Here is a 27,485-nt window from a genome sequence, read left to right on the forward strand (position 1 = left end):
AGTAGTTTATAACATTTAGAAACAAAGACTGATTTATTTATTTAACTGATGTTTTATGCCGTACTTATACAACAGAAGCCAGCAATATGGTGGGAGGAAACCGGGTAAAGCCTGGGGGTGAAAGCCATGATCATCCACAGTTTGCTGGCAGACCTTCTCACATACGTAGAGAGATAAGTTACATTTCATAAGTGGACCATTAAAATTTCATATTACATTTTACAGTTCCTTATAAAAACGTAGATGATTGTGCACACACTGAATTGATTGAGTTCACTTCTTCATTGATGGAATCCAAAACTATTTTTCTTTGTTCAAGTCACCTACTTTAAAAAAATGACTGGTAGAATACTAATACATTTAGGAAGTATTTAAATGGAAAAAACAGAAGACTTAAATTTTGAATATTTTGAAGTTATTAATGAGCTTCAAATTCATCTTTACCTGGCTAGACCTTGCAGGTGAATACGGCAGAGCTGAATGGCAAACGTGATCCTGTCCTGGTGAAGCATACCTCGTCCTACACGGCAATACGTTTCCTACAATATAGTCAGCGAAATTCATTTCCAAAAGCTGAAATTCACTGCATTTAGAATAATGTCTTTTTCAGCGCCCTAGACAGCAAGAAAGTACATTCCACAAATTGTGACAGGAGCAATCCCAGAAAAGCCAATTCTAATACTTAGGTTAAATTCAAATGATTTTTGTGTACGAATAAGTATACACACAACATGTATTTTTCTTGTTTCTTTCTTTTAATTGTTTTACCTCAAACAGATCGGCTGTTATTATGGAGAGCCTAGCAGTATGGTCCTTTGTATTTGCCAGCTTAGCCTCATCATTCAGCACAGCGTGGAAAATGTCCAAGAAAAACTGCAGGGAATACTGGTACAAGAAGTGCACCTAGAAGGAAAAAGAAAACTTTTAGACGTATACATCAAAAAAGTTTGCACATAAAGAAACCGAAGAATTTGAGAATTCATCTTGACAAATGTACTACACAATCCCATTTTAGTAATTACGATGAGTGTTTTATGCAAGACTTTCAACTTTGTGGATTGACATACCTGTGAACATGTCTGCAGGACTACAACATACTGTAATGCAAGTTTATCACATCCCCTGATATCTTAGAAGCCTACTGCAGTTATATTAATCTCAGGACAAATCAAGTATGTACAAATGTTTTTTGAATTGTCTGTATTCTCTAAATAGATTTGACTCGTGACTATTTCTCCTTGTACAGAAGAGTGGTGTAGCACAGACCTGTTTGACAGCATCGAGGGTGAAGTAGATGCTGCTGCAGGACTGAGCAAGGGGCACGTACTGCTGGGACACAGTCTCCACCTCCCCCATCACCACGTCAGTCTCCTCTACCTTACGTGCCACTTCTGCTGCCTCATTCTTCAGGGTCTCCAGGTGGCTGATGATACTGACACACACAAGAGAGTCACCAGACATGGATAAAGACTGTGTAGCCAGTAGAATACCACTATTACTGTGACCACACTGTACATGTGCACTGTAAGTACACGTAGCACAACACAACCAGGTGACTGATGATACCGACACACACAAGAGAGTCACCAGACACGGATAAAGACTGTGTAGCCAGTAGAATACCACTATTATTGTGACCACACTGTACATGTGCACTGTAAGTACACTTAGCACAACACAACCAGGTGACTGATGATACAGACACACACAAGAGAGTCACCAGACACGGATAAAGACTGTGTAGCCAGTAGAATACCACTATTACTGTGACCACACTGTACATGTGCACTGTAAGTACACGTAGCACAACACAACCAGGTGACTGATGATACCGACACACACAAGAGAGTCACCTGACATGGATAAAGACTGTATAGCCAGTAGAATACCACTATTACTGTGACCACACTGTACATGTGCACTGTAAGTACACGTAGCACAATACACCCAGGTGACTGATGATACTGACACATACAAGAGTGTCACCAGACACGGATAAAGGCTGTGTAGCCAGTAGAATACCACTATTACTGTGACCACACTGTACATGTGCACTGTAAGTACATGTAGCACAACACAACCAGGTGACTGATGATACTGACACACACAAGAGAGTCACCAGACATGGATAAAGACTGTGTAGCCAGTAGAATACCACTATTACTGTGACCACACTGTACATGTGCACTGTAAGTACATGTAGCACAACACAACCAGGTGACTGATGATACTGACACACACAAGAGAGTCACCAGACATGGATAAAGACTGTATACCCAGTAGAATACCACTATTACTGTGACCAAACTGTACATGTGCACTGTAAGTACACGTAGCACAACACAACCAGGTGACTGATGATACCAACACACACAAGAGAGTCACCAGACATGGATAAAGACTGTGTAGCCAGTAGAATACCACTATTACTGTGACCACACTGTACATGTGCACTGTAAGTACACGTAGCACAATACAACCAGGCGACCAGACAAAGGTCAAGATTGTGAGTCAGTAGGGCAACACTATTGATTTTGATTGGTGTTTTACGCCATACTCAGGAATATTTCACATACGACGACGGCCAGCATTATGGTGAGTGGAAACCCGGCACAGCCCGAGGGGAACCCACGACCATCCGCAAGTTGCTGCCAGGCCTTCCCACATATGGCCGGAGAGGAAGCCAGCATGAGCTGGACTTGAACTCACAGCGACCGCATTGGTGAGAGACTCCTGGGTCATTACGCTATGCTAGCGCGCTAACCAACTGAGCCACGGAGGCCCCTGCAACACTATTGCAATTCTCCTCTAATATTTCCTTGATTTTTTGGTTTTAGTCTTGCTTAATGCCATACTAAAGGAGTTTTTCACATGTACAATGGCAGTCAGTTTGATGGATGGGGGAGACTCATTTAAGTGCTCAGTGCAATCCATCAACTTTTGCTAAGTTACACCTCACCTGTCATCATCCAGAATTTTGCCCTTAGTGTCATTCAGGGCCTGCAGTAAAGACTTCTCCAGCTGACGAAGACGCAGTTGGAATTCTCCTGCAAAAGTAGGAATGAATAATTATGGTGTGCGTGATCGACAATATTATAAATATATTGTGGTAAGAAAAATTTGAGAGACAATACTGAGGGAAGATACATGTAAATAAACTTTCTTAAAATGTTTTTGCCACAATCAGCTGTAGGTGTCGCACAGCTAATTTCAACTCTAGATTTTACTTATGTATTAAACATTTTTATAGCAATACTTTATTATCTATATTTGCCTCTACAAATGCATTTTTTTTCAAGAAAGCAAAATTTTTGGGCAAAAACAGTACATCAACATTAAATAAATGTTTTAGTGAAGTATTTGACCACAAGACAACAGCGTACCTTGAAGTTTGAGAAGGTCAGACCTCTTTTTGTCCACATCAGGTCTTTCAGCCTTCAACACCTGATATTAGAAGATTCAAACATGTTGTTGGAGGCAAAAGTTTTAGATAATTTATGTTGTGGAACGAATATAACTACATTGAGAGTGAAAAACAAATTCAACTGCTATAAAACCCTAAAATACTTTTCCTTAGAGAACCATTAATGCTTTACATCACATCAGAAATTAGCTATACTGAGGTGAATTTTTTTTTTAATAATCACTATGATTATATTTGACTGGTGTTTTACGCCATTATGGTTATAAGATAACATACCTGGTTGAGACACTGACTCTGCAGACTGCTCCTTGTTACAGTGAAGTTAACAAAGGTTACTCGGGAGCAAATGTCTGGAGGGAACTCCACCTTATGACAGAAAAATATAAAAACAACAGTCCTTCTTACGAAATACAATGAAACATGAATATAATGAAATACGTAAGACGCCTGTATCGACAATTGTTACTTTTCTTTAAACCTCGCTTTGGTAACTCTTTAGTCAGCCAGACAATTTTCTAATCAGTTATAGATGTTCTCAGATCTACATTCACACTACCTTAGCTGGCTGTCATATGATAAAGACTTCACAGTTTGAGACTTACATTTGGATCCCTTGTAGAGAGGAAGATGGTGAAGGATGGTGACAAGTCAATATCCTGGTCACCCAGGGTGATGAGGACACGACCTCCAGTTCGACGCAACTCTCGGTTCAGGACAGGGTTCAGGATTGGGTCATAGCTCTCCACATCCTGAAAACCATGTAGGTATACTTAAAAAACATTTACTTATTTCTCATTCCAGTCACGCCAGTAATTAAGGCAACACTAATTTTACTGCGTTGCAAGCCGACAATAAAAAATCCAAAAATTTAACAAAAAAATCAAACTGAAACTCCACTTTTCATTGTTTCAGGTTTTCTGATCATGTAAATATATCTTCAACAAAAGAAATTGCTTGGACAGTCTAACTTTTCCACAAATTAGAGGATGTTTAATTTTTTTTTTTTTGTATACTCTCCTCCAACATTTAAAAAAGATTTCTCCTGCCCATAAAACACTTTAAATTGGTATGGCCTAACCATAAGCCAGACTCATTATTACATACCTGAACCAACAGTGGGTTACCAAATCGCAGGGCGCTCTCCAGATTCTTTCTGAATGCATCGTCCAAGAAACTGGAGAAAAAGGAAAACACTGATGCTAGAGGTTGATTCCATGAAGTAGTTCTCTTCCCAGTAATTCAAAACACTTTAAACTTAGACCTGGCAGCAAGCCTACTAAAGAATTTGGCTGTAGGACACATAGGTGTGCAAAAAATTTAGCTCAACACATAAATTACTGAATTTTGTAATAAATGGTAATTAATACGCACACAGAGCATCAACGATGGAACATGCCCCTTGTCATTAAGCTATAACCAAGCTCCACTATTAACTGCATGTCATATTAGTAATCAACGCGGTTGACCAGGCAACAAAGGGGGTGTCTAGGAGGTCGTGTGTTACCTTGTTTTGGAGATCTTCTTGTCCTTGTACTCGTTGAGGATGAACTCTGTGGCCTGACCGGAGGGGTCAATGATGAGAGGGTAGCGGTTGAACCTCTTCAGCATGATGGCGTTCTCTGTACACAGGTCGTCCGTGGGTAAAGAGTTAGCCTGCCATCTCAGTCTCTCGTCAGCATTAGACAGGTACTGGGCAAGTCAACAAGAAGTCAGGTGGAACATAGAACCGTATTTATCAGTATATGGCAACATTATGTCCAGCACAAAAGATTAAAAGGTAATCAAACATACATTTAGTTTCTTGTAAATGCTACAGTAAAACATCAGTACACCAGTATAAAAAGGTTAATAGATGATATGTTAATATGGACAGTTGCCCTAAATTATAACCAGTTTGCAAACAGTCCATCTTGACAAGACTTAAAACATATGGGTATGTTGAATGTTGAATTAAATGTGTTACCTATAAATTTAATCCGGGGTTGATCTGACATTAGGTTTGGCAAAATTTTGTTTGGCCATGGATGTCCTCAAACCAACGTCCGAGCATGCTCCATTTAAAAACCTGATGCAGTTTGTGTGGTAGTTTGTCATTACCCATCAAATACGTCCCCACGGCCTGAAGTTTGTGCACACTTATGTTCCTTATCTTTTCGTCTTGATTTATCACAAGCACATTATCGATCGTCGCCCGCGAGATTCCTAGGTGAAGCTCAAAGCAAACAGCTGTACTGCTAGCCTCCACGTATTTGACCATAGCTTCATAGTGGTAACTTAAAATGCAGTGAGCTTACCTCAACCCGAGCAATGTCTGTCCTGAACAAGATGTTAGCCTGCTGCATATGCGAGGACCAGGTCCCGAATAGATTCTGCCTCATCTGTTGGTCAAAGTAACCTAAACAATCGCAGGAGAAAAACATTCCAAGGTGTGTTTATAAAAGTATTTGCGATGAACCCTGTGTCGTGTGTTTTTCTCTGGATCTTCTCTGTTTTCTCACACGACAATGCTGTCTACTGTTGTGTAAGTGGAAAAATTTTTGAGTACGATGTAAAACACCAATTAATAAATAAAATCGACATGTATCTTTAACAGAAAAGTGACCACAGTATATCAAGTCAACAAATCTGTCCACTTTTCCATGAGAAAAGGAATAGAGTATGGCATCTTTTTTGAAAGGCCAATATATTCTTTCCTTCTTTTTATATTTTGAAACTCTTCAATGGTTCAGTTTAACAGTTTTAAGTGGATATTTATCAATTTCTTACCTGCGTAAGACATGAAAGCAGAAGACAGAAGGACATCTCCGATGATGGTGGACATTTGGTTTTTGAAGGTCTCACTGCCAGCTTCCCATCTCTGTTTCTCATTACCCAGACTCTGCAGTAAGGCTACACTGCGCTCCACCTATGGTAAAACATTCAAATCAGGTCAGTATGAAATACCAAAACGACTGCTTCACTAAACATGATATCAAGTGTTTTCTTTTAAATGCCCTAATTCTTCAACCTTTTCAACCATCTCTGATAAATATTTTGAACATTCTGAGAGAACTATGTGATGTAGAAAAATAATTTGCACAGTTTTATGCAGCTTGCATATTTAATGACCCAAACAAATCAGGTTAGGGTCATTTTCACAATAACTGTATGCATAAATTTCATTGAAAAAAGTGCTTTACAAGCTGAAAAACCGAAAAGCTCTCCATACTCACTTTGCCCTCAACTGCGGCCAGATCAGCCTTGATGGCCTGGGCCTGACTGATGAGCACGGCATACTCCTCCTTATACTTGGCGATGCTCTTCTCCAGCTCACTGACCACCTTGTTCACCTCATCGTTCTTCATGCGGTTCTCCTTGGCCTGGTTCTCCAGGGCAGCCAGCTCATTCCTCAGCGGCTCAATCCTCTTCAGCATCTCAGCGTAGTTAATCTGTTACGCAACAACAATCAGTATAACATCGATCAACATTTCTGCTATTTCCTTATTCCGAGCCATTCAGAATATAATCACTTTATATTGATTTGCATTTCGTTTCGATGCGTCTCCAAACATACATCACATCACCGATGTTGGAATGTACATTGAAATGTTGCAAACTAATAAACAGAAGTTGCCTTGCATATACATTCACGGTAGTGTTACTTGAGCTTTTAGTTCAAAAGTTCTTTTTGTAGAACTAAATCAATACACTTCTTTCAAGAAGATGGCAACTATTCAGCTCTTTCTCATCACACTACAGTGACTTTTATGCTCATGAATAAACCAAATGACCTTTTCTTTTCATACTATTAGATCTCATATAATCTTCAAAACAATTTCTTCGTAATCATTATACCTGCTATATTTTGGGCAGTCCAGGGTTGGAATGAAGGCAAATTTCAAATTGTTGGAGCATTGGACACTAATTGATATTCCAATTTACTTTAAACCAGGTCACAATTACACAAAGTACCCATCTGAAAGTCCATTTCCTACTGATTTCAAACATGGTTGTAATTTCTTCTCAAATGTATGAATTTTCACGCAGCACTTCATCTACAAGTATATCTGAATTTCATGTGTCTGAATAGTGCAAAACAAAATCTAGTTTCAGTTTCAGTGTGTCCAATATGCCCCTCCCCCCCCCCCAAAAAAAATAATGAAGAACCTCAAAGCTTTTAGCATTATAATTATTGCAAAAAAAAAAAAAAAAAGTCATAAAACAAGTATTTGAAAACTTTGGAATGAAATTTGTTTCAGATGACATGAGCTTTATTTAAAGATGGTCTGTTCAATAAATAACATATCTTAATGGAATCTGTTAAGCGACTTTCTAGGAATCTGATCTGATGATACACAGTGTATCAGCGAGTTACCTGAGCAATAGCCCACTTGACCATAGGTCCACAGGCTAAACTGGCCCTGTTCACCTTCTCGTAGTTATAGTCTGGGTTACTCAGGTACTTGTTCTTCATCTTCTGACGAATTTCATCACTAAGACATACCAAAATCTCAAATTATGATTTATTATAATATGCATATTTCATTCTATTTTCAGCATAAAAAGGTTATATTTACTTCAAACTGCATATCAAGATGAAAAATATTCGGATCCATAACCATTAAAATTGCAGATTGGCATTTGTTCATGTTATACTCAAACTTTAAGGTAGAGAAAACTATGCACAGTCCAAAGAAAGCTGATCCATGAAATACATTCTAACTTTATACAAATCAGCGGGAGATTTTTTTTATCTGATGCAGAATAAATGACTTCTCAATCATATGACCACAATTACTTTTATCGATGGAGGAAACCAGGGAGTCTGGGGTAAACTACAAACTTTTGGCAAGTTACAACAAAGTGGTTTTTTTCCTCAATAAATATAATACTCTGCAGATAACCCCTCTACGCATGATGTTCTTCACTTATGGTCACCACGCCTGCTATAGTTGGCCTCTGGGGGACAGATTTGAACAGGTGACATTAAAGGTCAAGTTATCATGCAAGGCCATAGTATGGATGAAAGAGCTTATATATTATAACATAGTTAAGTTTCCTCATGAAAGTTGAAAAAACACTGATCAGGTACCCTAATTCTTCTACCTTTTCAACCGTCTCTGCAACCAATATTTTTAGTGTCATTTTCATGATAATTGTATGAATAACTTCCAATGAAAAGAGCGCTTTAGAGGCTGAAACGGTTGAAGATTTACAGTACATGAAAGTATGCTATTTTGTCTACTTCAAAACTATTTTCCATCACCCATGTCAACTCACAATCACCAATAAGCCGTATGTTTAACACAAGAAATTTACCCTTTCTTTCAACAAATTTATCATATTAGATAGAATACATGTACAGTCACAAGCAGTGGTGTAAATGAGCAAGAAAGATATTCAGCTGTTGGCAACTAACATGAATCGAAACATTTCATGTCATATCTAGAGCTTTGCAAACGTTTTGGAGAGATTTTTATTCAGAACAGCCATCTGCTGGATTCTTTCCATGATATCTACGTTTGTATGTACCCCAACTATCAAGCAGTTAGAACCACAAGGCATTCACCTGATGTCAGAGGTCTGCATGTTGACAATGTTAGTAATAAAGTTATCCTTCATAAGGACGCTGCGAATGATGCGCCAATCAGAGATGTTCTCGCCCAGGAGGAGGCAGATGCCCTCCAGGGCCAGTTTGACGACGGGAGGGGGGTTACTCATGGTGCGCACCTCCACCAAGTGCTGCTTCTTGATGGACTTTACAGCTGGTGAACAGGAACACAGGCAGCTGGTTAGATGGTTAGTACTGCTGTGGGGGGAGTTTGGGAGGAGCGTTGGCATTGTGGGGTTTGGAAAGCTCATGTAATCTGGCTCAGGGAGAATAAATACACACACAGAGATAGAAAAGCTAAATCAAGGGAACAGATGGACATTTTTTTCACTTTATTACATTGTCTTTCAAATGGGCATGGAATTTTTTTTTTTTTTTAATTTGAACACCTATCCAACTTCCACGTAATATAATTACCATTATTACCTATGAAATAGAAAGTTATGTTTTTGTCTCTGGGGCAGTAGCTTTATAGAAAATATTATATCATAAATCAAATTCCGGCGATGATCCAGAATGCGATCCACATCTAGACATTTTTTAAGGGATCTGTATCTAGACATTTTCTGAAGGATTCTTTGCACTTGACAGACAGGAGAGAAATGAAGTTGGTGAATGTCTACATTTAGTTGTGGCTGAGCACTGTGTTCTCGTAGTGCATTCTAGTTTAGGAAGAGGATTTATAACAATTCTTTTCTGTCGGCAGCCTCCTCAAATCAAGGCGAAGCCTACATACTTTCCTTTCCCCTGTGTGTATATATATATACCATTCCGTAGCCTTCAGTACTGAAAAAAGGGTACAGAAAACACTCATGCTCAGGATGAAAAACCAAACTTAAAGGATGTAGGAATGCATGTTAGGGAAATGAAAGGCAGAATACAAGGCAGCCTGCTGAAGAGTTTGATGGGGGAAAAATGTGAAGATACTGAAAGCAAAACTACATGCAGAATCCAGAACAAGCAAAACACATGCAGCACACCCAGTATCACTTACGTCACATCATCAGTCTTAAAATTGACAATGGTGGAGATGAAGTTGTCCCTCATAATGGTGCCCCTGAGGGACTTCCAGTCCAAGTCAGACTCTCCCAGTAACACACAGATAGACTCAATAGCCACCTTAACAGCAGTGGGTGGGTTAGCCAAGGACTTCACTTCCACCAAATGCTGTTTCTTAATTGACTTCACCGCTGGATAACAAGGCACACAAAATATATACAAATACTGGACAAAGGTACCAATGAGAAGGCCACTTAATACCAAAGTACAAAGAAACATACACTAGTGAACGTAAAGTCATGACCAATATAAATATTACATTTGAACTATAAAACAAGATACGCATGACTTTTGAAACAATTACAACCATGCAAATAGCCAATCAAACACAAACAAGGTGGATATAATGAAGAGAGCAAAAACAGAATTGAGAAAATCACGTAAGCATTTGCTACAGGATTATAGTTTTTAGTTAAAAATTAAAACCGTGATTTAACTTTTTGCCTACATATATCTTACATCTCTAAATGAAGATTTTTTAATACTCCAAATGACATTATTTGAAACAGCAAAATTGTCACAGTGTAGCTATGGAAGACAATACATTTGTATTTACACAGGGGAATGTCATTTCCCTTTTAAACTCAATGAAATGAATACATTATCTAAGTGTTGTTTGAGGTTTTGAATTAATGAATTAACACATAATTTAGCAGATGAGGAACCAGTGAAAAATTGTTTAGATTCTGCTGTCCACAAAAATGAGTACATACCATTCTGTGCCTCAATAACAGCAGGTTCCACCCCAGCCAAGTCCTCTCTCACAGAGTTCTGTTTCTCAGCTATCACCTTGGTCTGCTCTGTCAAGGCCACTTGAATCTCCTGGGAGGTCACCTTCTTCCTCTCAGCCTCTTGCTGGTCTTTAACCTGCACATATTTCATTTACATGTTAGGTTTGAAACATTTACAACATTGGTTTTTATACACTACTTTTCAGAAACACACGCTTTCTCTACGGTCAACAAACATATCATAGTAGCTTAAGATAATCATTAACTTATTCTAGGTTTATCTTCACACTAACTTACTACCTGATCAAGTCAGATGATAAGCTGATCAGCTCAGTCAATGAGTTAAGCATAGGACTGCCATCTGTTTGAATTGAGCATTGACTTAATATTTGTTTGAACTTATAAGCTCTGAGTAACTATTTGAGCTCAACATTGACTTACCATCTGTTTGAGTTTAGCATTGGCTGCTGTGTTCTTCTCCTCCAGCTCTATCCTCTTCACAGACAGGGACTTCTGCAGCTCCTCCACCTGTTCCACAGTCTCGTGGATCTTCTGCAGACCCACGTTCAGATGGAGCTGCTGTTCCTCCAGGTCTGACCGCTTCTCATGGTACAGCTTGGCCTGAACGAACAATGACACAGTTCTCTGAGGTTAACCTCAGTTATTGGATGAATATAAGCATAATACAACCAAGCTACATACATGTAACCTACTTCTCTGAGAGAATGGCCATAAAGAACAACATCATAATGACGTTGCGTTACTGTACCTCATTTCTGTTGCTCTCATTGGACAATAGCACATCATGGGAAAAGATTCTTTGAGTGACAACTGCAATGTACCATGCTAAACTGTGTTAAATCACATTAATGTTAGTCTTCAGTTGTTCTCCATTGTAATCCACTTCATGCATCGTCTATTTCAGTCAGTTCCATACATGTATGTACATTCTGTGCAGTGTATAAGGCAGAGCGGTTGTGGTAATAAACATGCAATAAAATCTAAAATCATCATGTGTCATTCCGTCTAATAACAAAAATATGGTATGTTGCAGAGTTCAACATTGTGATCTGTCAGCTCTCAACATTTCATGAACAACTTGTGCTACAGTACTCACTGTACATCCACAAATCAGGATGTTTCACTATAAAAATATGGACAATGCTGAATGTCAAAAAGAAAAAGACAGAAAGGAGATGTGTTTATGATTTATTTTATGGGAGTTTTACCCTGTACTCCAGAATATCTCACTTATCCAATGGCGGTCAACAGTGTGGTGTAGCAGGGCTGGGAGAACCCATGATCATCCGGAGGCTGCCGGAGTGAGTGAGTGAGTGAGTGAATGCTTGGGGTTTAACGTCGTACTTAACAATTTTTCAGTCATATGACGATGAAGGAGTCCTTAGAGTGCATGTAATGTGCATTCTTGTTGCAGGATGGATTTCCACCGCTCCTTTGCCTCGAGTTGATTCACTGAGACAACTCAACAAAGACTCCCCAACCTAGCCATTATACTGATAAGTGTCAACCAGTCGTTGCACTTCCCCATCGCCAAGTGATGAAGCTACTTCCTCTTTTTTTTTCTTTTGTAGAAGTCTTAGGTGTGACCTGACATATGATTAACCCAGTATCTCCTGTCCCTGAAGCGGACACTATCAGTTGAGCCATCAGGGCCGGTCAGAGGCTGCTGGAAGACCTTCCCATTTACAGCTGGAGAGGAAGTCAGCATAAGGTGTGCTTGAACTCATAGTGACTGCATTAGTGGGCCATTGCGACGCACCGGCACGCTAACCACCTCTGCCACGCAGGCCCCCCCAAAATATATGAGAATATGGACTTACGAAGTGATTGATGAAGTCCAGGTAATGCCTAGGTGTGATGGCCATGGTCCTGCCTCCCCTCTTAGCCACACGACTGTTGGCCTGGTGCAGGGTCTGGTGGACATACACAAACGCGTTGATCACCACATCCCTGTGGGTGGGGTTGTTGGGCATGTCGTCATGAGCCACGGGCAAGTAGTCTGGGGCAACATACTGTAGGTAAAGAGCAGATAGTACATATCAGAAAATGTTACCTTAATTAGTGAAGGGTGGCATCAACCAAGAATTCTGTTTCAAAATGACAGAATTAACATGAACACAAGTGTATGGATTAAAATGGACATCTCGCTCTGAAGACTGATTTCTCCCTACACAAATTTCATGCTAAATAGCAACAAAAAAGTTTACAAATATATTTTGTCAGGATTCTAATACAGCTAAAAGTCTTGAAGTTTTAACAAAACTTAACCAAAAGTTCCAACAGAGAATGAGTCTCTACTTCAAGCCTTGTCTTATACAGTATGCATGTTACATCTACCCATAAAAATTAGGTCCTCACCAAAGATCAAAGATACAGAAAGTCAGAATACCACAAAACTAACACAATACATTGCAGAAAACTCACATTGGGTCTCTCCAGATCAATCTTGCAGGTGAATTCTCGACCCACTTGATACAAAGCTCCAGTGGACCAGTCTCCAAACCAGTTCAGTACACACCTGAAATATGCAAATTACAGACAAGGTAAAATGGTTTTCATTTAAAGCTCCACCAGTTCCATTAGGTACAGATTTAGTAACAAGTGCATAATATTTCCTCATAACTAAGACGTTTTAAAATTATAAAAATTAAGAATAATGTTGTTTGAAAATATTTAGCTGGAACATTGGTTTAATATTAATTTTCCAGATTTACAACTGGTGACTGTGCTGAATGTCTTCAACCAACACGTCATAACAGCATACGATGAAGTAGATTAGGCTGTGCCAGCAGCTCAGGCAAACATAACCTAAAGACTAGAATGATGAAGGTTTAGGACTGCTTCAGAAAATAATGCTCTGTGTTGGAATAAACATTACAAACATGCGAAAATGTTCACAAATTACAGCAGTTTACCTGTTGAAGAGAGCAGGTGAGGTGGCAGCACGGTCCTTCAGTCCTTCTGATGATGGGTTCATTGTGAACACAACATGCAGATTTTTCATCACCTGAAAATCAACAATAAAACAATTACTGTCATTTGTCTTAACAAATATGTAGTTTGTTAGATAACAATAGGTAATGTTGGGTCTTATTTTGGGTTTCAATTGTGACATGCAGGTAAACAGATTCTTACTGCTACCAATGTGTACTGTTTTTTATTGACTGGTTTATATACTTATTCAAGAGTATCAATTGCAATCTCGTTCATGGGTGGACGAAAAAAACTTTACTGCTGCTGCCTATGAAGGTTGTTTGATACAATTCTTGACGACTTTTAAAATACAAGTAATAAACGTGAACGCTGAATATAACCTGAAGTTGGTTCAAAACAACCACGCGACGGGGTCAGACTGGTTTTCAACTTTCAACATATAAGGTACTTAAATTACTGAACCATTACCAATCTACCACAAAAACAAAGATTCAAGATTACTTGTTTGTGATTAAAAATTTCACTTCTAATGACAAAATCCCACATGTGTGTTTACCTCCTGCGTGAACCACTTGTAGAGCTCCTCCCCAGAGTCCAGCATGAGCCCCTCCCTCTGGGAACCTTCCTTACATTGGGTCATCAGCGTGGTGTACTCATCCCCCTCAAACAGGCCGGGCACCTCACCATTAGCCAGCAGGGTGTTCATACGCTCCAGGAAGCTGGAGTCCAGCACGTTCGACTCATCCATGATGAATGCTATCTTCTCTCCCTGTTACAACAGTACATGAAATTCATTTCAAATTATCCCGCACAAAACCAGAAATAATTATTAACTGATTCATTTATTAGGATGAGAAAATTTTCTTCAAGCATTGTGAAACTACAGAAATAAAGGAAACATTTATTAGGATGAGAAAATTTTCTTCAAGCATTGTGAAACTACAGAAACAAAGGAAAATCTCAAAGCTATTTACAATGTACTACTGTAAATGTCAACAGCAAACACGCATTATTTTTTCTTCTGATAGTTCTTTCGTTTACGTTTTTGTAAGGAAATGTCCCTTCTTCATTTAGATGTTATCTGTGATAACGTCCCAGTTAAACTATGACTATACCCACCTTGCAGCCAGCCCTTCTGAGCACATTTCTCAAGTCCTCATCAAAGTCGTTAGCTGTGTATTTATTGTGCACTTTGATCTGTACGACAGACAGCCCGTTCATCCATGCAACAAAACGTGACAGGGTTGTCTTCCCTGCTCCACTGACTCCGATCAGCAGGACGTGACCCTGAGGTTGACGGAAAATTCGGTCAATCCTCAGGACGTGATCCAAGACCTCGTCAAACAGGACAAGGGGCACATCCAGCTCCTCTTCATAAAACACCTAACAACAACAACAACAGTGATTGTCAAGCAAGAACTATATCCCACATTTAAAGGAGAAGAAAATTTAAATATCAAACAAATACCATTGAAAAGAGTATGCATTTCCTCAAAGGTGCAGGCCATAAACAAATTTTAATATGGACCTCAAGTTGATAAATTATAAATAAAGTTGGTGCCAAAATCCTCTCTGGGCAACTCCATTTCGCCTCAGAACTAGTCTTGAAGTCTTCTGTGTTAGGAGAAATGACGTCGGAAATTAACTACATGTATTTCATACATTTACGATAGAACTCTTCTTCCCAGAAGGTAGCGAACAGTACAGTTCGTTTTCCGCTTGACGATCGGGGAAACCGGAATTTTCGACGTAGGTTCTGAGTTTACACGGATAAGCCGGCAGTTTTAACGACTCACTGGCTGAGAGGCAACACACCCCCTGCATAAATTACAGGGTGTTAAAGACAGAGGACACTATCAACTCAGCAATTTATGCCAGCTTTGCCGTTTTCAGGCTTTACATGTATGGCGAGGAAAAATGGCAAAATTATGCAGCAGGCACCAGCAGACAAAAGAAAATGTGCTCTTTTCAGCCTATAGTGTCATTGTTTTAAGTTATCTTCTCCTTTAAAAGGTGGAGAAATTCCTAAATGTGAATTTTTTCCTGATTTTTCCTTAAGGAGAAAAAGACACCTGAAAATAATTTTTGTATGGTGGGTATTTGGGACCACCTTTTGGTATTTATAGTCTTTGTTTAATAATGTCATAAATGAGAATTGTTCTTTTCAGCTCACAAATGTATTAAACCTCAATTTGGATCATATTTATATTTTTAAATATGTTCATAAATATTATGATAATTTAAGTTAAACGCTTATGTTTCAATATAAACAACAAATTTACATTCAAATAAAGTAGACAAGCATCACATCCTTATTTAGAACATTATTATGCAACAACAATAAATACCAAAAGTTGGTCCCAAATACCCACCATACACAAATATTTTCAAATACCCTTTTCTCTTGAAAAAGAAAATCCAAAAAATATTAAAGATCATATTTGCAAATAAGTTTTGAAGCTCTTTCATCTGATTTTGGCATCATTTTTATGTTTTCTTCTCCTATAAATACACAACTCTTAAGCAACAATCAAACTGAGGGGCAACACAGCATATCTACACAAAGCATTTCATACTAAACTAGAACATGTAAAGCAGTTATGCCGGCTAATCAGAATCAGGAAATTCCGAAATATGCAACTTATGCACGAATCAGGCAATATTAGGAGTAATTTTTTTTCACAGAAGCCAAAGCATGACGAGCCTGCATTCCTCACTTTTGTGTAAGCGCCAGATAAAAATTTGCAGTCATAAATTTCACATGCTCAAGCAGTACAGAAATCTGCTCGCATACCTTCAGCCTCGCTTTGACATAATCCCGGAGTTCCTCTCTGTCCACAGGGACGTAGTCTTTAGACAGCCAGTTACTGAAGAGGATAGGCCTGGTGAGGGCATCAGCACTGTTCAGGTTAGTGAAGTGTTTATGAGCCACCAAGTCAATGTTCTTGTCTGTCCACCGTCGCTCCTCATCCTCCACAAGCCTAAATGAAGTGAAGTACAATTGATAATTTTTAGATCGGAAAAACTTTCCAAAAACCCTTCAAACCTGTCCTAGATCGGAAAAACTTTCCAAAAAAGAATTCAAACCTGTCCTAAGCTTTATATTGTGTAGCTATTTCTCCCAGAAATATGCAGTCATGAGGACAGATGCATTTCAAGAAAGATACACATCACCCTTGAAATACCAAGCTTGTGAGTATATATTAACAATATATGAACAGTTAATTTCAACATAAAGAGTTTTGGAATCTCAAGATACACAGACAGACAAGCCACCATGCTTGAAGTTGATTGATATTCATAAGATCGTCCTATTTCTGACTTTTAAGTAAAACAGTTCTCCAAAAAACAGTGTTATATATAAAAGTAGGATGGGTGCAACTCAAGGTTTTAAATCTAGGCATAAATAAAAAAGTTTCCAAATCTCTAAGGATACTAAGGATTATGTGCAATAAATTTTCATCATCATGTCATATTAGACTTCATATCCTTCACAGCTGCAAATTACCTGTCTTGGAAGAGACGGAGAGCCTCATGAGCCCAGATTCTCACCAGACCCTCTACAGAAAGGCTCTCCAGGGGTCGCAGTGCCTCACAGATTCCTCTCACCCAGCGCGTCATCTCACGTGGGCTGTAGATGTAGTGAGGCTGCATGTCCTGGGTAAAGCGCTCCTATAATTATCAGTAACAGGACTGAGCCTCATTGACGACCACAGCCACACCTCATATTTCAGTACACATAGAGATAGAAATTAGTTGCAGTAAATTTATTTCTCTGATATTTCAATATGGACATGTGTGGTTCTCCTTGCAAAGGACCACCCTCCCTACACGAAAAAAATATACTGCCACCCAGTTTTATGAGAAGGAAATTCAACAAAGCCAGAAGGAAGCTATGACTCAACACCAGGTACCAGACTTTTATCACTTATACACTGGCCTCCAATATCTTATTGGTAGAGGAAAACAGAGCGGAGTAAACCATGATGTGCGACAGGTCAACAGTAAACTTCATGTAAGTCTACAGGAAAAAGAACTGCCAAACGTAACATGTCATCAAAGCCCAGAAAACAATGAAAGCTGGTAAATCTCTGTCTCAACATGGTATTCAACACCCACCATCTGGCAACTGAAAGCCAAACAGGTAGGTCGCAACCTGCTTCCTTTCTCAACTCGATACACAGCCACACAGACATAACAATGACAATGTTTAATACTTTAAGTTAGTCTTACCTGTGACATGAGATAAAACTCCACCATGGCATTGGTGAGTGGATCCGCATATGTCCTCAGGCTGGGGACAAGTCTTAGCATGGCTCTGTTAAACGTGCCATAGATCATCTTGAGGGAGACCTCCCCTGGGTAGTCCACATACACCACAGGCACATGACGCAGGAACCTGAAGTATTAAAAAATTTACCGATTTCAAAACAACTTCATTAAAAACTTTATGAAATTCGAAAACTATGCAGTTTTAAATTTGAATACTGATATCAAAATATTCAACGCCTGTTCATGTACTTGTAATTTTAGTCTCAAAGCTTCTTAGTAGTTGTTTTCTTAAGTACCCTGCTTCCACAAATGGAAACAAATCTTGAAATGATTGAAACACAAGTACCTTCAGCCTAATAGGGGAGTTTCGAGTTTAAACTATTCTGTAGTTAAAGCTAAACAATCCCGAAAAATGTTGGGCAACCTTTACTCACATTAATTTACCGATCAACTGTCTCACCATGTTCCAGAAGTAGAAATAACACATATTTCCTTTTGGAACTTCTCAAGTACATTAATGTTCAGCTCCTCAATTTTCTCCATCATTGCATTAATCCAAAAAAAGTTATCAAACTTTATTCACATGCTCATATAGCAGTAGATATGATTAAAAAAAAAAGTTGCCTCACATTTTTGACAGGTCACATGATACAATATGACCCTTTTTATACCTTTATTGATAAAAGAGTTCTAACATGAAATTCCTCTACTGAATAACAAATATCACTTAGATTATTCAGGATAACTAACATTGTTACCGAAATCAAGTAGGTAGAAGGTAACTATTTCATAAGGTAACAGATTTGCTTCCCTTTGCAGCGAGCTGCTGAGCCCTATTCTTCAAAATGGAAGAATAATACCCAGCTGGAATTTCTTAATATCCTGTGTTAAGTTATTATTACCTGTGTGAGAGAGGTTTTCTGCCTGGGTCTGTTGGGGGGTTACATGCTCCCACAAACTGGATTCTCTCAAATTTGACCCAGGTCTGGTCGGAGGTACGATAAAATCCTCCGTGTTCCATCATCTGGCGCAGGAATGAGATCACTCGTTGTGTACCTGTAGGAATGAACACAATAGTTACATGTAGGCAACGTGACAAACTTTTCATTTCTGACACTCAAGTACTTAAAAACAGAGATAATGATCAGCAGTCAACTCAACTACAGAGAGAACATCTTGCATCTGAATGTATTTGCTTGAGAACTGTGACATTTAAAAAGCCCAAGATCTCTCATAATCAAAAATCAACCAGTTTCTTGACCAGGTTTTCCTTCTGTTCCCCCCTCCCCCACCCCTCACCCAATTTTAGTGACAATTCTATGAACACAACTATGTACCTGCTCGCACAACAACTGTCATAAGAATTACAAAGCTCCAGGGGTATAACATACCATATTTGTCCATGTCTGGCAGATTGATTTCGTCGCAGAAGAGGACGAGCCACTTGTTAAGCTGGACAGGGGCCAACACTGTGCCATTAGGGGTGCGGCGGTATTCACAATAATGATCAAACGTTTTGAGCAGCAGCTCTGGGGTTGTGGCACTGGAGAAGTTCAGACCTACCACCTTCATAAAGAAAAGTCCAGATACAGGTGTTGAATGAATCAATGATTATGGCTTTACAACACAACAACAGGATTATATCAATATCATGGCCAACACAGGTGTTAAAGTTGTACTGTATCATCTGCATTGGTAAACATCAAAAATGATTCAAAACAAAAACATCTAATCAACAACCAGCACTGTGAACTGTCTATCTACACAGTCACTATGCAGAAAGAGAATATAAAAAAGCTATACTATATAAATAGCTACACGTATCAATGAAGTATAACTGCTCAGGAAGGACAAATATTACTTAGAAAGTAAATTGCGTGTCACATAAAACCTCTACATTAAGTGCAAATATGCAATAAATGACAAAAAAAGTTGATGTTGCATTGCACCTAGACTCCATTTTAAGTGATTGTCTTATGTTAAATAAATGATAGAATGTTTAACAGAGAGACTTATAGAACACCTTGTTGTAGTAAAAAAGAAACTAAAAAACTTTCCAAAATTATTATGAACATTATCCCCAACATATAGTCTTACCTCCATATCTGGCAGGGCCCTAAGGGCACTGAACAAGGTCATGGTCTTCCCTGAGCCTGGAGGGCCACACAGGACCAGGGGCTTGTGTTCTGCAAGCCAGGTGTACAACAGAGCTTCATGGCGCACTGTGTCTATGGTTGGGATAACCACATCAGGGGAGGCAACTTTGTGAGTCTCCACCTCCACTTGGGGAACTCGGCTTTGCCATGGCTGCCATTCTCCAGTTATGGTTGGCTGAAAGTTTTAATATGTAAAGTGTTTACAAATAAGTTTTAATAATATGGTGAAAGTAATTTAATTGACTGAAGTATCTTATGACAAATAATGACGAATGACAAATTGCGCACCATTACTTTATAGCCCTTTTTTGTGCCATAAATTATCATTTTTCAGTGTGACCACACAGACCACGTTGTCAAAAGGATGGCAGTCATTCGGCTAAGGAGTTGCAAAAGTCTCATTTTGTGACCGAAAAAAATCCCATTACAAAAAGCCAAACAAAAATGAGAACTTTATACATGCACCTTCATTGGATAATGTTCTTTTGGTATTCTAAAAATTGTCTCCATGGCACCTTAGATTTTTTTTTTTTTTTTTTGACCACCATGCCAAGAGATAAGGATATTCTGGTAATGAACATTCAACAGGATATCTTCTGTATGGTTTTTTCTTCAATTTTCACAATTCATACAATACAGTTAGTTGATCATGTTAAGCGTACATTTTTTTTTTACAAACAAACTGTGCTACTATCTGAACAAGCTTAACATGCTGGAAGACTTTTTTTACTGTACCTCATAGTCAATGATGGGGACATTGGTAGCACTGGGCATAGGGATGGTGGTGATTCCTCGTATGAAGTCTCCCATGTCCTGTCGGATCTTCAGTTTTCCATCACCAGACATACTCCAGACAAGGCTGTGGATCAGGTACTTGGTGATGTAATGCTCCAGCTGCTCTGGCTATAAACAGGAGAAACGTAGTGCCAAGTGTTATTGTGGGATGCCTATATGTTTGTTCTGCACAAGGATACAACACAATCTAACAATAAAGCATATTGCTTGTAACCACATGGATCAGTAAGCCTTTCTATGAAAGTGATTTGGGTAATTTCAGAAAACACAAACTACCTTGGCAATACAATTCCTTATTTCTCACACATGAAGACAGGTACTTTATGTCTTTTCTTTTTATTTCACTGTTACACTTTATGCCCAAATTCTACCACCAGCACAGACACCTCAACTGATACTATGAGTTTATCATACTGACTGGCATGGGGAAGTCTGCGTGGTTGTGGTTGTAGGTGAGGATATTGCGCACTCCCTGGTTCAACATGGAGAACAGTGACACCAGGGCTCGCAGACGGGTGAAGTCCATCACATGCTCCAGAGTGACTGCATATTCCAGACAGCGGATGATCAGGCCATCTGAGCCAAAGTGAGGGGTCAAAATACCAGCCACATCTCTCTGTACCTGTGCATGGACAGAGAAAATCATACCCTCATTAAATGACATTGTTGTTAAACACCACAATCTTTTCACTTAGCAGTTAATAAATGGTTACTGAAAGATGAGTAAGCGGAAAAAAGCACAAATGACATTCTCTCCTGTGATATTCTCACATGAAAGAAAAACCACACCAAACCAGATCATCCTGTTATGTAAAGATGACATAACATTTGCTTTAACTGCTGGCCCAAGTATCACAAAGCTGTCCTTCACCTAAGTCACAGCTATAAAACTGTTACTTACGTCAGGAATTTTTAGTTTAGTATTTTAGAGTTGTCTTAGACTTTCATGACAACTTTGAAAATTAGTGCTTGACTACAAAAATAAGTTCTGGAATTATGCCACAAGTTGAGACTAAACCTGGCTAAAGGCTTGGACAGCATTGTGATCCTGGTGCCAGGCTCTCCAAGGCCATTGTATCATGGCAACATCCACCTTTGACACTTTTTACTGTTACCTGCATTATAACAAGTAGTTTACTGCTCAGAAAAGACTCTACTTTTACTAGAGGATCATGCATGTTATGTACGGGTAACAACTTGTGTGTTTATTATCCCGTAAACCTTTAATGTCTTGATAAGAACATCTTTATCGAACCATGAAATCTGTTTGTTTGGCAAAGAGTTGTTGTCCATGAGTTATGTGTCTGATCCCGTGTCAACTTGCTCCTAAATGAGTCCAAACAAAGCTAATTGTCACCATTTCCATCATGTCAGGGCAACAAAAAAAGTTGACCACTTACAAGGTAGGTTAGTACATACCTGTAAAGTTGGGGACACAGTTTCCTCCTGTTCACCTTGCTTCCCGGTACCAAATGACCTCCAGGAGTCCTCATCCTCCTCTAAAGGAGCGTTCTTCAGTAACTGGAGGTAGTTTTCAAATATCATCTCTGTGGAGAGGACATCCTCACTAAACCAGACCATACCACAGCGACTGACAGTGGCCAGTGTGGCGTACTGGAGGTCCTGCACCTCAAACATTATCCTTACCTGCAAAATAACGATGGTAAAGAACTGGATGAGTGACTGGGGCACCAAATTAGTAGTATTCAACCAAACTATGACTAAAGTAAAGAAACTGATAGGATTGCTATTCAACCCTCGGATAGTGCAAGGCCAATTATTAAGTGGCCTCCTGAAAAAAAAAAAATGGTTGGAGAATTCTATTTACTTTAGGGTTCTTCAACCAACTAAGGGATGAGTTTCACCACTGACACCAGACGGTGGAGACATTAACACAAAGTGTTCAGATTCTCGTGGGCTCTTCCACAGGTCGAGTCTGAAACTCTCAAACACTAATAAAACAATCAAGCCATTGGCATAAATATTTGACAATTAAGGTCTCCTACATGATATTTATTAACTTATCATTTGCAATGATTAAATGTAAAATCACAAGGTACTTTCTTTTTCCGGAAATATTTCCCGGACATCGGTTACAACACTCACATTTGGTGGTATTCCCAATCTCTCCCCATTGGGCAGTGTCAGCAGTTTGTTATCATCCAGGACAGAGTTGAGATTCTCCACCCACTCTGGGTCCACATCTCCGTCAAAGATGATCCACTGTCTCTTCTGCAGCTCTCCTCTCACATTGTCAATAATCCTATAAACATCAAGATAATGTATTTAAGCATAAATGGATAAGAGGAAAGATATTCTTCACAGCTGGTAATGAAGTATGCAATCAATGCTCCTGTCACTGCACATGAAATATTTGAAGAGTTCACGCACAAAACAAGAGACAACTCCATTTCTATTCTCATATCACATTCATTAAATTTTGTATTTATTTATTTATTTATTTGATTGGTGTTTTCACTTATACGACGGCGGCCAGCATTATGGTGGGAGGAAACCGGGCATAGCCCGGGGGAAACCCACGACCATCCGCAGGTTGCTAGCAGACCTTCCCACATACGGCCGGAGAGGAAGCCAGCATGAGCTGGACTTGAACTCACAGGGACTGCATTGGTGAGAGATTCCTGGGTCATTATGCTGCGCTAGCGCACTAACCGACTGAGCCACGGAGGCCCCCAATTTTGTATTTACCTCCTGTTGTTAGGAATGCAAACATAATGGTAGATGTAATAAAGCTCACTATCACAAGGTTGGGAAAGCAAATGCAAATTCATTGAAAAAGTTAAAAATGCCAGTGATTTTGTTTATGTCTTCGCATTAATGGCGTATCTCTGCTTTTGTGTTCGAACTCTTCATTTCTATTTAATATTAACCAGTGCCCACTTCAAATATATTTCCACACAACTCTTTAGTACCACCACAAAGTGGATCACCAGGTAGCAGCCATTTTTATTTGAATTCTCAGGAACCATCAGTTGGACAGTTTTTCTTTCAGGTTTCTTTGACGTGAAAAAATACCAAACTTCATCAGATCAAGCTATTAGTGAGTTGGTTTAGTTAACTGCACCTACTTTCTGAGTATGTGTGTGAAGAGACCATCTGTCCATTCCCTGGTATTGGGGTCCATGTTACCGTACAGAGCATCTTTGGAGATGGACTGAAACAAACAAATTAATCCTGTTCAAATAGTGTCTTTAGCCTTGGATATGCATACACTTAAATATATGAACTATAAACTTTAAAACATTTTAAAAGCCTCAAAAATCCCTCAAATGTCTATTTATAGGGTAGTCTCAACTAAGCGACATCAATATCAAAAAAAGTGCAAATTCACATTTCATGACAGATCCTGCAAATAGGCTGTATCATCTTCCACTCTGGCTCCTTATTAAATAAAGGACCCATGTTAACAGACAGGGTGTCAAACATTTGACAAATGACACATAACACAACTTATGGTGCTGCTAAAAACATTCAATTCCACTCATTTCATCCAGGGAATATAACAGTACATTAATGAGGAATACAAATATAAAGATTTGTTGTTCTGTATGCAGAAATAAAATATGCAGCTTCCCTTTTTCTACATTAGTTCTACAAGACATCAAGCTAGAATATGTTCAAATTGTCCGTTCTCCATACTTTAGGATCAATGACATGGGAGACACCCTCTGTCCCCTCCAGTCTCTCCAGAGCCTTCAGCAGCACCCGCCAGGCTGTGGACTTGCCACTTCCGCTAGGGCCCACCATCATTAGGCCGTGGTGCAGCTGGGTGATCTGGAACAGCTGTAACACCTGAAAAAGCAAGCAGAGAATCCGTTACTTCCTGTTAACCAGATATATGGAAAGATTAACATCAAACACAAAAGTCCTTAACGTACAGCTGTAAACTCTTCAAACTGAACAGTGTAACAAGAGTATAAAAAATAGTTTTGAGGAAAAACTTATCAGTGTTGAATAGAAAGGCTAGATAATCACTATTTTCTTTTAGAGGTTTTAAACAAATGATTGGAATCAGTTCTATGAAGGAAGGATAGCCTTAAGAATGTAGCATGAGCAACTCTTTAGATGACTGAGGGACCCGTTCAAGTTAGTACTCAAATGTATAAATACTTCACATTTCTTAGAACTACATGTATACTAAGATTCACAACACCAGGCTAAATGTCAGCAACTATACCTTTTCAACCCATTGAGTGCCTTGCTCATCCCCTTCTCCGTAGCAGAGGTGCATCTCCTTGCAGACTTTGGCAATCTCTTTCCTGAGTGCTGTCATCTCAGCTGGGTTGTACAGGACACCTGGGAACACATCTGACAGGAGACTGTTCAACAGGGGGATATCCTCAGCCACCAGTTTAGGCACCATGGTCTCCATCACTGACTGGATCAAAATCTGGAGTACGAAACCAAATAATGAAATTAATACATGGGTGCATACTGAAAAGGCCATCACTGAAAATATATTGAGGTAAATATGCCCAAGTCTACCTGAACCAAAATTCTTAACAAGTCCACATTATGATGAATACCTCCTGTTCTGGCAAGTTCTCAGCAATGGTCGCCTCGTCAGTCTTCTCTCCGCTCTCCTTCAGGGTTTGTTTCACTTTCATTATCCGATCTCTCTTGACATTACCAGCACTGATGAGTACACTCTTCAAGGCTCTCAGACCAAAGTCGTAGTGAGACTGGGGAGACAACTGTTCGTCACACAGCCTGGAGGAAGGGGGATAAAGGGGAAACATGAAGAGGTGATCCACAGAGTAGAAAATATATTTTGATTTATACAAGAAATTTGCGGGAAAATTTAAAAGAAAAAGAGAGACATTATTTTTAATTTCACGTCAAAGTGTAGCAGAGGAAACTGAGTTTTTTTTGCTTATCTCTCTATGGACGTTTTAACTTTTTTTATTTAATTGATTGGTGTTTTACACCATACTCGATATTTCACTTATATAACACTGGCTAGCATAATAGTTGAAGGTACCCAGGCAAACCTATGGCCCATTTGAAGTGTAACCCCACTTCACTAATATTTAACAACTTATAGATATAGTCAATATAATCAGGAGACTTTGACAACTCAATTTAGAGCAAAATCTCTAAATCAACAAAGTTCTGTTTTTGTTCAAACATAATGGTCACATTATTATTTTAATATTAAGTTTTTGTCCCAGTAAAAACCCTTAAACTAGAGGTCTGAAACACTTACTTAAAGAATGGGACAATCTTGCTGGCGAGTTTCTCAGCACTCCTGAATCCCTGCGAGTACAACATGACCTGTGCGATGAGCTGACGATCAGGCTTGGTCATTGCCAGGCTTCTGAACAGCTTCTTGAGGTTATCAGGCAGGTTAGAACGGCCAGCGTAGCCAGGGTTCATGGTGATGAAGACAGCCATGTCTGGGTTAACCTTCACCTGTTTATTGATCAGCTCTACAGTGATGGGTTTCCCTGAGGGCAAAGCAATGTTGATGTGTAATAAATCATAGTGAGATTATGCAAATTCATCAGCTGTCTTATTGATGTTATTGTGTTATTGATGAACTATTTATCAAATGTAAGATACTGAATATTACTACTGATATAGAGCATTCCTTTCTTTTTCTGAACAGTTCAGTATAGTCTTTCTCTTAAGATAGGTTTCTTAAGATGTAAGATAGTTGAGAAAATCTGATACATGAATTTACCAAAACATTTATTTATTTATTTGATTGGTGTTAATCAACACTGTACTTAAGAATATTTCACATGACAGCAACCAGCATTATGGGGAGATGAAACAGTGCAGAACCGGAGAGAAATCCATGACCATCCACAGGTTGCTGACAGACCTTTCCATGAATGGCTGCAGATGAAGCCAGCTTGAGCTGGACTTGAACTCACAGTTACCACAATAGAGAGGCTCCTGGGTCACAGTCTCGGCCACGGATGCCCCGACAAAAAAATCTCCTACCTATATGCAGGATGGGAGATTCACAAAAGTACCAGTTCTATCATAACTTGTTCCTCATGTTTTCTATCCACTACTTAAACTCACCTTTGTTAGCGACATTGGCCAGGTTTTTGAGGGCCTCCTGAATGGTTTGTATCTGCTGTGATACAGCAGACAACATCCTCTCCTCCAGACGATTGAACTCATCAAAGCAGCCCCAGGCTCCCACTTGACACAAACCCACAAAGATGCGGCCCATGGCCTGGAAGTCAAACGTCTCGTCACAGTTGAACACCAGCACAAAGCGCCCCAGCTGGTGACCCAGAGCTTTGACAGATTCGGTCTTGCCAGTACCAGCAGGTCCTGAAGTGAAAAAATTAGGACTGTCAGGTTAGAGCTATGGTAAAGTGCAGCAAGACATCTTACCCACCTTGGCATCACACATCAGCCTAACTTGACCTATTACCTGGATTATTTTAAAGTCACTGTCTTGTGACTGGAACAATTGCTATATAATACAATATCTGAATTAGAGTTAATATGGACATGTGAAA

The 27,485-nt window shown here is 39.2% G+C and overlaps 1 protein-coding gene across 2 annotated transcripts in view; it reads right to left on the bottom strand.

The window, feature by feature from the left end:
• LOC135468802 (cytoplasmic dynein 1 heavy chain 1-like) overlaps positions 1–27,485 on the bottom strand; it is a 73,177-nt gene that overhangs the window by 17,057 nt on the left and 28,635 nt on the right. For both annotated transcript variants that reach the window (XM_064747228.1, XM_064747229.1), the window contains exons 38-74: positions 27,037–27,294; positions 26,210–26,450; positions 25,530–25,713; positions 25,181–25,393; positions 24,643–24,795; positions 24,072–24,157; positions 23,089–23,245; positions 22,402–22,629; positions 21,401–21,604; positions 20,923–21,090; positions 20,129–20,362; positions 19,423–19,597; positions 18,934–19,087; positions 17,993–18,158; positions 17,268–17,431; positions 16,554–16,740; positions 14,879–15,142; positions 14,316–14,528; positions 13,741–13,832; positions 13,250–13,343; positions 12,646–12,837; positions 11,246–11,425; positions 10,787–10,940; positions 10,009–10,204; positions 7,779–7,896; positions 6,637–6,852; positions 6,191–6,329; positions 5,719–5,819; positions 4,929–5,113; positions 4,529–4,598; positions 4,027–4,173; positions 3,701–3,790; positions 3,384–3,444; positions 2,960–3,047; positions 1,267–1,432; positions 769–903; positions 445–539 (exon numbers count right to left, since the gene is read on the bottom strand). In XM_064747228.1, coding sequence (XP_064603298.1) covers positions 445–539; positions 769–903; positions 1,267–1,432; positions 2,960–3,047; positions 3,384–3,444; positions 3,701–3,790; positions 4,027–4,173; positions 4,529–4,598; positions 4,929–5,113; positions 5,719–5,819; positions 6,191–6,329; positions 6,637–6,852; positions 7,779–7,896; positions 10,009–10,204; positions 10,787–10,940; positions 11,246–11,425; positions 12,646–12,837; positions 13,250–13,343; positions 13,741–13,832; positions 14,316–14,528; positions 14,879–15,142; positions 16,554–16,740; positions 17,268–17,431; positions 17,993–18,158; positions 18,934–19,087; positions 19,423–19,597; positions 20,129–20,362; positions 20,923–21,090; positions 21,401–21,604; positions 22,402–22,629; positions 23,089–23,245; positions 24,072–24,157; positions 24,643–24,795; positions 25,181–25,393; positions 25,530–25,713; positions 26,210–26,450; positions 27,037–27,294 — 5,968 coding nt within the window. The remainder of the gene's footprint in view (positions 1–444; positions 540–768; positions 904–1,266; positions 1,433–2,959; positions 3,048–3,383; positions 3,445–3,700; positions 3,791–4,026; positions 4,174–4,528; positions 4,599–4,928; positions 5,114–5,718; positions 5,820–6,190; positions 6,330–6,636; positions 6,853–7,778; positions 7,897–10,008; positions 10,205–10,786; positions 10,941–11,245; positions 11,426–12,645; positions 12,838–13,249; positions 13,344–13,740; positions 13,833–14,315; positions 14,529–14,878; positions 15,143–16,553; positions 16,741–17,267; positions 17,432–17,992; positions 18,159–18,933; positions 19,088–19,422; positions 19,598–20,128; positions 20,363–20,922; positions 21,091–21,400; positions 21,605–22,401; positions 22,630–23,088; positions 23,246–24,071; positions 24,158–24,642; positions 24,796–25,180; positions 25,394–25,529; positions 25,714–26,209; positions 26,451–27,036; positions 27,295–27,485) is intronic.

This window comes from Liolophura sinensis, chromosome 6, assembly GCF_032854445.1.
Source record: "Liolophura sinensis isolate JHLJ2023 chromosome 6, CUHK_Ljap_v2, whole genome shotgun sequence".
In the NCBI taxonomy this organism is placed as follows: domain Eukaryota; kingdom Metazoa; phylum Mollusca; class Polyplacophora; order Chitonida; family Chitonidae; genus Liolophura; species Liolophura sinensis.